This window comes from Sinocyclocheilus grahami, unplaced genomic scaffold (genome assembly GCF_001515645.1).
Source record: "Sinocyclocheilus grahami isolate Dianchi unplaced genomic scaffold, SAMN03320097.WGS_v1.1 scaffold62.1, whole genome shotgun sequence".
NCBI lineage: Eukaryota > Metazoa > Chordata > Actinopteri > Cypriniformes > Cyprinidae > Sinocyclocheilus > Sinocyclocheilus grahami.
The window spans coordinates 314,109-326,231 of record NW_015505241.1 but is presented as its reverse complement, the minus strand read 5'-3'; the positions used below and the strand labels follow the sequence as shown (position 1 = coordinate 326,231).

At 39.4% G+C, this 12,123-nt stretch overlaps 1 protein-coding gene across 1 annotated transcript; it reads right to left on the bottom strand.

Moving 5' to 3' along the window:
* Window positions 1-9,794: 9,794 nt before the first annotated feature.
* On the bottom strand, window positions 9,795-11,294 carry LOC107584696 (AMP deaminase 3-like). The gene is made up of 2 exons (XM_016271400.1): window positions 11,224-11,294; window positions 9,795-10,239 (listed from the first exon to the last, which is right to left on the bottom strand). Exons 1-2 carry the CDS (start codon window positions 11,243-11,245, stop codon window positions 9,983-9,985), a joined length of 279 nt encoding a protein of 92 aa, XP_016126886.1. The 5' UTR covers window positions 11,246-11,294; the 3' UTR covers window positions 9,795-9,982.
* Window positions 11,295-12,123: the final 829 nt, after the last annotated feature.

Here is a 12,123-nt window from a genome sequence, read left to right as displayed (position 1 = left end):
TTTAGTTCAATTAGCTTATTGACCAGAGTTGTGGGACATGAACAAAAATGGTGTTTGGACCTATAAATGCTTCATCATTTTATATTAAATCACATTAATCATTAATTATATTTTTTGTCAAGGTGTGTATTGACACTGTGAATATATTTATAAAACATCATATGACAAATTGTAACATAAATCAAAAATTTCACACATCTGTGTGTGTGTGTGTGTGTGTAGTTTATTCCTGTGATGGAAGGAATATGTGTATAAAATATATTCATATAATGGAAAAGATTATATGACAAGTTGGGCATTAATGAAAGTAATGAAAGGAATTTTTTTTTTCATAATGTTTAATTATGGTTTTCTACTACTGACAGGACCGCGAAGAATGCACATGAAATGATGGGAAATGATGCTCTACCTGACAAATCACAGCTCTGACCATAAACCAACATTTTGAGGCTGTATAAATATCTAAGCTAATCCTTTAGGGGTTTTTTTCTTTGTATGTTCTGCCGAGCAGTGGGGGAATGTTCCAGACCTTTTTCATTGCCAGAGAAGCATGCATAATATTACTGTCTTAATTGACCGTTCGCAAGGAGCTTGATTGACAGGTGATCTGACCAATCAGAACGCGGAAATTATGTGCCGCCACTGCTATCCGCCATCTTGCCCGGCAGCTACGGCAGGTCTCCATAGAAATCCATGTTAAAGTGGTGTAAAAAAAAACATAGACTATAGTCCTATTCGTACGGGATTAGTATTACCTGGTGACCTCCAGTCATTTGTAATAATTGCGGAGGTTGTCTGTGATCTTAATCCCGTGCGAATCGGCCATGTCTGTAATTTGTAAAGTAAAAATTCCCCTCCAAATGACCTACCATATTTCGCCGAACACCGAGGTCCTGTGATAATATTAGTCCCGTGCGAATCGGCATCTCTGTGATTTGGCCAGCATTTGGCAGGTCATATCTAATTTTTCAAGATTTTTGTTTGCCGTGCGCCTTTTTATCCATCTTTCGCGAAGGATGGAGCTGCGTTGGAGTGTTTGATAGTATTTTGGGTGCTGTCATATCGCTACATCATACAATTTGCAGAAAGAGAAAGCTGAAAAGGTTTTGAGGTTAATGAGTTACAAATAAATCAAGCATAAAGCTTGAGTTATTATTTTAACCTGGTGAAATGTAAATGACACAGGGCACGAAACGTGTGTGTGTGGGGGGGGGGGCTTATTGTAATAAGCTAAAGGAATTCCTTTAAAGTACTTGTTTTGTGTACCAGATTTGTCAATGTGCGGCGCTGTATGCATAACCTTGCATCACTTCATGATCTTCCACTCATCAAACTATGACAGGTCCTTTACTGCAAAAAGATGGTCACTGCAACACTCTAAAGTGATGAAACTATAATAATAATAATAATTTGTATTTTTATAGTGCCTTTCCAACACCCAAGGTCGCTTTACAAGTCAGGTTTAAGGAACAGAAACAAATAAACATCAATACCAGAAGACAGAACACATCCCAAGAGCTGAGAGTAATATGCAGAAACCACTTACAAAGTTAGATTAGAGATACAGAGAGAATGTAGATAAACATCCATAACATGGTACAAATTACAGACTGAGAATATGTGTTTTTAAGAGGATGCTTGACGGATGTTTTGGGGAAGAGCATTCCACAATCTGGGAGCCACAACACTGAAAGCCCTAGCTCCCATAGTCACCAGACGAAACTTAGGGGTGACTAACAATTCCTCACTAGATGATCGTAAGGAGCGGGAAGGAACATAAGGCAGAAGTACTGTAAGTCAGATAAATATGTAGGACCAAGGTTATGGAGAGCTTTATAAGTGAGAATTAGTATCTTGTACAAACCCAGCAAGGAAACCGCAAGCCAATGAAGGTGATATAGGGTTGGGGTAATGTGATCGCTCTTTCTTGTGTGGGTAATCAAGCAAGCTGCAGAATTTAGAACATATTGTAGTTGTTTGATATTATTATCTGACAGGCCATAAAGAAGTGAATTACAGTAATCTAGTTGAGATGTGACAAAGGCATGTGTAACCGTTTCAGCATCCTGCTGACTGAGAGGATCGAATATGAGAGATACTACGTAGGTGGAAAAAAGCTGTCTTTACTACTTTACCAATGTGATCGTTGAATGAAAGAGTGGAATCAGTGAGAACACCAAGATTGCGAACTTTAGTGGAGGGCATAATCAGATCACCATCCTGATCCATCTGTTGACCAGAGAGTTTAGATACAACAGCTTTAGAGCCAATCAGAATTACCTCCGTTTTATCGGAGTTAAATTTAAGGTAATTTGCCTCCAGCCAAAGCTTGAGATACTTAATGCACGTCAACAGACTGATTTGAACCATGTGGGAATCATTGGAACAAAGCACATTTAAAGATTGATACTTAACGCTTTAAATAATAATAAACAATTCAAATTAAATTTTTTTAATTTGCTTTGTTCAAACCTGACCTTATACCTTAAAAAATCAAAATAAAATATCTGTGCATGGAAAGAGGTTGAAAACGGCAACAGCACATTGACGGCGCATTCTGAGATAGATGGGTATAATTTATGGTTGTGACGGTGAGGAAAAGTTTTCCTTCTTTTCCTAGCTTTCCTTCCGTTTTAAATAGCTTGTAAAAGCAGCATGTGCATTTTACTTTCACTTTGAAATAGCGGCAATTCGGCGTAAAGCAATTGTTCATTTTTAGTTTGTTTGAATTTTCCCTCGAAAGAGGTTGAAAACGGCAACAGCACATTGACGGCACTTTCTGAGATAGATGGGTATAAATTAGGGTTGTGACAGTGAGGAAAAGAGGGGGGTAGTTTTCCCTCTTTTTCTTGCTTTCCTTCCGTTTTAAATGGCTCGTAAAAGCGCCCTGTGCATTTTACTTTCACTTTCAAAATAGCGGCAATTCGCCGTCAAGCAGTTGTTTGTTTATCGTTTGGGTTACACTTTATTTCGATAGTCCACTTTAGACATTCTACTAACTATAAGTAACTTTGTAACTACATGTCAACTACATGTCAACTAATTCTCATTAATTTGCAGCTACATGTCTACTAACTCTCAGAGTAGACTGTTAGGGTAGGTTTAGGGTTAGTAGAATAAGTTGACAAAGAAAGTGTTAGAAGATATTAAGTAGACAGTCTACTAATACTCTACTAACTGCTAGTTGACATGTCGTTGCAAAGTTACTTACTGTTAATAGAATGTCTAAAGTGGACTATCAAAATAAAGTGTTACCATAGTTTGTTTGAGTTTTCCCTCTTTTCCTCACTTTCCTTCGTTTTTAAATAGCTTAAAAGCGCTGTGCGCATTTTACTTTCACTTTCAAATTAGCGGCAATTCAGCGTCAATTGCTCGATTCAGTTCAAGCAACAACAAAATACAACGTAGAACATAGAACTTTAATTAACAAAACGAATAAAAATACACCATGCTATATGCCTAATATAAAATAACAAATAACTTAGACAAAGTTTAGGTAGCCTATACAAAACTGAAGATCAGTAAACACTGTGGAACCAAATAAATAAGAAATGTTAGTTTACTAGCAAAACGAATAAGAAAGATTGGAGACACGGCATACTTGATGTAAAAAAAAAAATCCACAGTTTAAATCAATTTAAATCAGCAAACACGATGGAACCAAATAAATAAGAAACTAATGTTTTTAAAAAAACTTACAAAATCACCTTAGATAAATGGCAGAAGTCAACAGGCTTTTCAAAATCCTAAATATTTTTTTGTAGTGAACTAAATTATTTTTATTACTATAAAAAATCTAAATGACGGTGGGGGTTGTGCTGCGGTGGGCAATGACATAACCGGTGTTGCGAATTTCGTGTCCTGTCAATCACTGCGTGAAATAGGTATGAAATTGAGCGTGCACCAGTACAAAGGGCGGAGCGGACGATTCTCTCCAGAAAACAGTCCAGTTGGCCGTAAATACATATTTAAACTTTAAATAAGTATGAAGTATATCAGTGTTTTTTTGCTTATTTATTTTCGTTTGGACATGCTCATATGTTGGTGTTTTGATATAGGCAATTTTTTTTTTAATATATACTGTAAAAGGTTATTATATGGTACGATAGTTATTTTAGGTTGTTTAAATTGGAAAAAAGCTAAGATTCTGCGGCACCCCTAGCCAGTTATTACGGCACCCACTTTGGGAACCACTGGTCGATATGTTACATCTACAATGGGGCATAATGGGTATCTCAACAAGAGACCTCTGGCCAGCAAAACTCCTAGGGTGGCATACTATAACATAAATTGAAAAAAGATATCCTGTGATAGCCTGTGGATATCCCCTAAAATGACATCCTTTTATGTAATTTGTCATATTGATTTCGTCAGATCCATTACTTTTCTGACGTAAATCCAGTGCATTTAGATGTCATCAAATAAAGCATACTATTTAGGCTATCTGAAACTTTTTCTGTAGCATTTACTGTAATTCCAGTGCAAATACATTTATACCTCTTCAATGCATTCAAAGGCCCTGGGATACTGACCCCCTTGGCCCAGTCCATAATCCATCCTTTATAAAGTGGAAAGATGATGTCAGTTTGTTCTACTGACAGTATTCCATAGGCTTTAACAGTATCTCAGTTGTAACCCAATATGTGTGTATTACTGATACAGTGGTATTTATAGATGTCCTGGTGCATAGTGAAACACTCACACATGCAACAGGACATTTTTTCTTCCTGAATGCCTTCCAGTACTTATTCAAGGTTTATCAAAGCCTGGGGGTATCGTGGAAGATCTTTATTGCAAATATTAACATAATCTCTGTTTACTTCCTCCTTCAGTGCAGATATTTTTCCTATTTTTATGGGAAATGTAGCCTCTCCCTTCAACTAATGGAATTTTCCAGTTAGTGTGTGGAACAGATATAATGGAGCACATACTTCCTGAGATTGTTGAGCACCATGATGTTGGCATACATGTGGAAGAGGTAGTAGCTGTAGGGCGGGTTGTCATCTGTTGTCCATTGCTCAGGCTTGGGGCTCTTGTAAGAGAACATGTGATCACTAAGTTTGGATTCATCATCCACACTGTCAAAGCCAGTCACCTGTGAAAGAGGGGACATCCTATGAGTAAAGTCTAGAAAAAAAATAGCAAACGTTTTTTATCAGTCTGAAGTGCACCCTGTGATTTCAAATAATGTTCTAACATTGCAATAACTTTGATCATGAATTAATCAAAACAAAAATATAAAATACACTACATGGACAAAAGAATGTGGACACCAGCTTCCACTCTTCTGGAAAGGTTTCCACTAGATGTACATGGATGCAGGAATTTGCTCCTATTCAGACACGAGCATTAGCGAGGTCAGGCATTGGTCAGAGGTCACAAGTTGGCTAATGGGGCCTGACTTGTGGTTGTCATTTTAATTAATCCTTAAATATGTTGAGTGGGGTTCAGATTTGGGCTTTGTGCAGACTAGTCACGTTTTTCTTGCTGGAGCAAAAACGATCCTCAAACTTTTTAAAATGTTGAAAGCACACAATTCTCTAGAATGTTATTGTATGCTGGACACATTAATTTGAATTCACTGGAATTACTGTAATATTCAAACCTGTCAAGTAAAAGGCAATGTCCACATACATCTGGCCATGAGGTGTTTAAAATCAATTACATGAATTTTACATAAGTTGATTCAATTTATTTACATCTATTATGAACCTTGAACTTACATATTTTAGCAATACATGGAGGCATGGACATCTAAGGAGTCTACAGTAAGATCATAAGGGTCCATAATTAGGTTGTTAAACACCTGTTTGAGAGTTAGCTTAAGCCCCGCCTTCTCAAGGACAACTCTCTCTGCATCAGTTTTATAGGTGGTTTGGATGAAATCAAGCAGGTGTTTTTGGTTCATACATGCTGCTGCATGGATATGTGTGTCTACCTGTAAGTTAGCATTTGTGTACATTTAGACAGCAGGGGAAATCACATTTGCGTATACCAATGTGTGCGTCAAATTATACCTTTCTGACATTGTAGAAATCTCTGAGGAACACCCTTGAGCTCTTTTAGTTCCACCATTTCGTTGAGCATTTCATGTAGGTAAAACTTTGACCCAAGGAAATTTAGTCGTCTATGACAATAGGTCTTACTGTTTAAAGAAATAAAATACTGCTTTAGATCTCAGAATTTTCGGATATGCAGATAAGGAGAATTGTTGACATTATGGTGAAATTGGTTGGAGACTTACCAAAGTCCTTTTAAGACAATTCATGTCACTCGGCGGCCATCTTTGAAATGCCTCTCGGGCATGCAAGTGCAACTCCTATCTCTTTGAATGGGAAAACATCAAATTCTCCAAAACTGTTCACTAAGCTTACGATTAAATTCCATATCTGAAATCACCAAAGAAATCTGACAACAACTGTGTCATAAATGTTGTTACTTTTGCTCAAATAGCGTTATAAAAGCGTATTTTTCAGGCTAGATTAGCCAGTGCACATGCGCTGTCCTAAGAGCATGTCTCAGAACGCTGACTGTTTGTATACCAACCGAGACTTCTAACGGCAGATGCAGTGACAAGCTGACTTTACCGATTAGCGATTGGCTCTTTCATTCAGAAGGCGGGACTTCCTGCAATTGAGCAGCCATATTGAGCGTTGCATTTTTCCCCATTCAAAACTATACGAGGGACACGTCTTGGGTATTCTATAGTCTTTGGACTTACGTAGGCCCATCGGCGATCATGGCGAGCACATGACTCATGTCAATGGCAAATGTTTCCAGGTCTGGATAAGGCAGGCAACGTGGTTTGTTCATACTCAGAGCTTCAGTGTTTTCATATACTGTACATAAATAATGCCATCCTTCATTTTCATCTGATAATTGAGGTTGTCTGGAATATTTTCCATGCTGTAAGGGTCCTCTCCCTCACCAGGGCAAGGACAGATATCTGTGAAGTAGAAAACAACTGTAAGCAAAACATAGCTGGTGAAGCTAGTTGACCAAGAAAGTTTTGCTGGTTAAGTTAGTAAGAAGACAGCAGTAGACCATACAGTATCTCTTGGAGGTGACCAGCATAAAAAAGTTTGGTTTTCCCATCAGAGGAGAGGGAATTGTTCCCATTCTACCACAGAATTTTCAAGTGTTCTTAGTTGAGCCACACATAACTCATGTCAGCGCTTATGTCTTCTAAAATTAGTTCAGAGTTGATGTCTTGGGAAGGGACTTTAGGCAGGGACTAAATAGGAACATTGGGCAAACATAGTCTGATTTTTTTGTAAACAAAAATTTCTCTGAAATGTTTATAGAGCCTAAAACAGGGGTTCTCAAAGTTTACATTCAAAGGTCCAAATCTGAATTCTCATCAATGTCAAAAGGTCCGAAATAATTGTTATTACAAAACTTGTTTTTAATAAACATGCTTATAACTATATATAACAATTCAACTTTACATATGCTAATTATCATATTCATGATGTAAGTCGTACTTGCGTTTACTCTCTGAACTGTTAAATAAAGTACTGCATTTTTGTACAACTAAATGCCCAATAAAGCAGTTCTCATGTACTGTACATTTTTTCTATTTCTGAAATAGTACTTCAATGTAACCTAAATTTACTTCAACTGAATTGCTAAAATCTTGAATTATAACTGCAATACGCTGTTATACAACATTGAATTAGATTAATTTATTTAGCTATATCATGCAGCACGAACGTCCGTCTGTGTAACAAGTGCATATTTACAGACAAACTACATTCATGTTCATATGCCCAGACAGTGATAGGTTTTTGGAAACACTGTTTTGTACTCATTCATTCACAAGTCTGTTGCGGTTCGGTCAGTTGAATGTACTGCTAACTCTGCCGGATTGGGAAAAACCTTGCGCTCGCAGGGCGAAACCAGTGACATTATTCTACTGAATGAAAGCTAAAAGATTTATCCAAAATGTTGCTAGTTGCTATGCTAGTTGTCTTACAAAAAAGTCGGTAAAAACTGCAACACTGGTTCGTGTGTCTCTGTGTTTGTGTGCCATGGAGGTCTGAGTGATACGAGTGCACTTGAATTACGAAGTGGAGGCGGGACCGGATCGAATTTCCTCCCAGTCCGGATCCAGACCGGAGTCTGGACTTTAAGAAGGGCTGGCCTAAAATAAACCTAGAGAAAGAAAATTTTCTTCATGTCGTGTCTGATTATGAACCCTTAAGCAAATACAGATGTACCTGGAAGGATTTCATCTTCTTCTGTCCACCTTTCATTTGCTGCATTACGTAGAAACTGTGCAGTTGTCCGTGGGAATCTGTGATATGCCAGTTTTGAGTATTTTTCTCGAATAAAGAGAGCTTTTAGCAGACTTTTAGCTGCTTGCTCATAGTCCTCAACTGTAATCTGTAAGTATATAGTTAAACATCATCAGCTATTAAAAGCACCTTTGGTGGTTAAACTTTCAACAAATTATGGCAGAAAGTAGAGAAAGTTGTTTGTTTGTAAATTCTAGTAATACACACCCCAGCACAGTAGTCTCCACTTATGGTGACTCTTTGATACTCCAGGAAATTTTGTGAGATGGAAGAACAGGTAGATGAAGGAGAAATGAGGGGTGTCACCACACCCCGGACACTATCCGTACTTAAGGGGATTTGTAGTGACATGGATTGTGATCGACTCATCTTAAAACTCTTCTTCCTATAAAGGATTAAAGCAAATAGGAGCTAAAATTTGTGTGTCAAATCATTAATTGCCCTGCTGGAAAATACAATCAAATCCAGCTCCTGATGGTAGCTGGTTTGACATGTTTTCAAGATGGTCCAAAGTGGTCATTAAGGCCGCGTGTCCACCAAAGTATTTTTAGCCAGCAGAAAACGCCTGGTGCTCTGCTGAAAATGCCTAAATGCCTTGAGAGTGATTCTGCAGCGCAGTGGTTTTTTTCAGGTGAGACTTTTTGGCTACTATGATATGGAATATCTGTGTAACTAGAATCAGATTTTGCAGATAGTTTATTTATAAATATAAAAATGTTGACAAAATATGAAGTACTTGATCTGGCTCTTGTTTTAAATGATCTTATCTTTCGTTGTTGTGCGTCTTGTCATCTGTCGCTGTTGTATAAGTATGATGTGGCGGTTGGTCGATGTGGAATTTGTCCTGCCCGTCCTCCAATGTGATTGATTAGCTGACTAAAAAGTGACAGTGATGAACACTGGGTTTTACTCAAACTCTTAAACTCTCGGCAGCAAGAAAAAGTGCTCACTGCACGGTATGCTCCTGGTGTTTTAAAAAATGTGGCGATCCCATTGAAAACAATTGAAGAAATATGTTAGCCTTGGGAAAAACGCTTAGTGGACATGTGGCCTAAGGCCATTAACAGTTCCAAACTGGTCTAGAACAGGGATTTCCAATCCTGGAGGGCTACAGAGGTAAGCTCCAACCTAATTAAACATGCTTGAACCAGCTAATCAAGGTCTTCAGGATCACTACAATCTTGCTGGGCAGTGTTGTCAAGTCCGCGGTTTTCCCGCGGAATTGGGCTACTTTAACACTGTTGCCGCAGGTTTTATTTCATGTCCGCGGGTTGAAGCGACTCCAATAACATGATATTTATCCCCTGGAATACGAATTTTAGCAGGGGAACCCCGCCCAAAAAAATTTATTTGATCCTCCGGAATGCTATTTTTACCCCCTCGAAACACGATTGGGCTAGTTTTGGGCTCGTTTTGAGTTGCGATTGGGCGGATTTTCTTGTGAAAACCTAGCAACCCTGTTGCTGGGGCAGGTTATAATTAATTTTGCGTGACGTTGACTCTCCAGAAGCAGGATTGGAAACCCTTGGTCTACATGGTTGATCAGTTGATGGACCTGGTTTCAGTCATGAAGACCGTATTGATCAAGCCACTTTGGGCCAGCAGCTAAACAGCTATCATGTTCCAAAGACCAGTTTGTCCACCATAGTCTGGTACAGCCTGGTGTTTCAAGCAGGGCAAAGCTACTAATAGTAATCTACACTGAAGACTGATGCTGACCGTTTGGCACTTTCCTCTGACTGTTGCTCAGCCAGTTCTCTGAGTAGCTCCCTCTGTTTGGCTTCCTGCAAGCCTATGGGACAGTCCTCAGGGACAGTGTACATGGACAGGGCATCTTTTGTGTCCTCTTCCTTCAGTGCCGATGCATACACCTTCTCCGCCAGCAGACGAACTTCCTCATCCACATCACTCAGAACAATCTTTGGGAACTGCCGTGGCATATCTGTATAGGGGCACATTTAAACACACCTCAGTAACATTGCAACAGCTGTTGAATTCATGAAGTAATCTCCCAAGGCCTATGTCTGCCAATTCCATAAACATGGTCTCATTTTTAAGTCGTGTTGAAACCAAACAAGCATTTACAGAAGTGCTGTACTAGTTCCTGAGTTCCTGTCTCAAAACAACAGGGTTGATGTATGTTTCATGGCTCATATCAACACGCTTGCTGTAAAAAGTCCTGGGATGCCATGTGCATTCCCAGGCCATTGATTCAGGCCTGCAGAGTCAGTCACTAGTCCAATGCACAGCTGTAGACACACTGCCCTATAAAACAGTTATGTTTGTGTGAGGACAGATCAATTGTCTGAGGCCTGGGTGTGACTTCTCCCTGAACAGTTAGGAACATGGTCCACAGTGGCCGCATCAGGTGCTATCCTTGGCAAGAATCAGATCCCTTTGTCAAGGATTCCATTCTTCTAAGCCATTCTGAGAAACTTCCATATCAAGTAGAGATTGTGCCCGTCACACTGACTGTTGCCAGCTGCGTAACCATAGGTACTATCGACAAGCTAAAGGATATCTGGCACAAAACTGGAGCATATTCCATCTAGCTTTGTTGATTGAGAAATAAAATTACCATAAATATTTAATCATAATCACTCTTCCCATAAGATCACAAGCTTCAGTATCTTCTACATAACACACAAATCAAAGTCTGTCCGAAAAATGATGCTGACTGAAGGCCATGACCTTTGCTTCCCTAAACTGTTTTTGTTTTGATAGACCATTGCATCTGTTTCCACCCAAAACTTTGCTTAGGATCACTGCACTCAAAACACTACAATGACAACAAGGAAGTCCTCCTACACTGCCACTGTACCTACAAGACCTGTCAGAAAATAGTTACTGGTTCTGAATTGAGTACACTCTAGTTCTGTCTGTGGTGACCTGACTTGTACAGCTGTGCGACTGCTGCCATTCTTACCTTCAGCCCCCGTCACTGCCATCTCTGCTTCGGCTGTTCTTAGCGGCCACACTTCAAATGTGTTACTGGGTTTATGTTTGTGTGTGCATGTGTCTGTTGTGGGCCATGTCCAGTCTCACTCTGAGAAACTGCTGTTGTCTGACTACAGTTTTGTTTTCTTGAGTCTCTCTCTCTCTCGCTCTCTCTCTATTTTAAGAGGTTGAAAGCCTCCTGTCCACAGAGCTACTAATCCTTTGAATGTCACCACCGCCTGTCAACAAAAACTGACCCTGAATCCTACCGAGAACCGCTTACAAGCAGGACCTTGGTCAATCCTCCCAGCCCATCTCATGCGTACATACAAACACTGGTTTCACTCTTTGGGATTTACTCCCTCACTATCCCCTAAAATCCAGCCCATAAATACTCGAGCTGATCTCCGAAACCCAACTGTTCATGTGAACGGAATCTGTGGCCAAAAGAGCATCTCCTTTGAAATCTTCAGCTATCCCTCACCCCCAAAATCCTAGCTCTGACCTTGCTTTAGACACGTATAATTTCAGCCCCAGATAAACAGTCCTGCTGGCCATTATCATGGGTCTGCATGGGGCATCATGTCACTAAAAGTCCAGAGCTAATCACCCCTGAAACTGATACCTCTTAGTTGCTTCAGAGCTTAAACTGGGTGTTGACAGAAAGGGTGCTGTTCATGTTGTCCCAGAGCATGGGAACATGCCCAGCATCTATTTGTATCACATCCATTTGAAACCATAGAATAAACAAACCATCTTACCCTTTGTCATTTTAGACACAGTGATTGTTTGAAGCACGCAGCATGATCCACTTATGCACAAACACACATACTGAGATATGGAAAATAGACTGTAAAAACTTGGTGTGAGGGGACAAAGGGGAAGTAGG

Coding starts and splice junctions, on each gene's coding strand:
- LOC107584696 (XM_016271400.1), bottom strand. CDS start 11,245: ATGGCAGTGACGGGGGCTGAAG. Junction 10,240..11,223: donor GGCAGTGACGGGGGCTGAAG/GTAAGAATGGCA, acceptor GCCCCTATACAG/ATATGCCACGGCAGTTCCCA.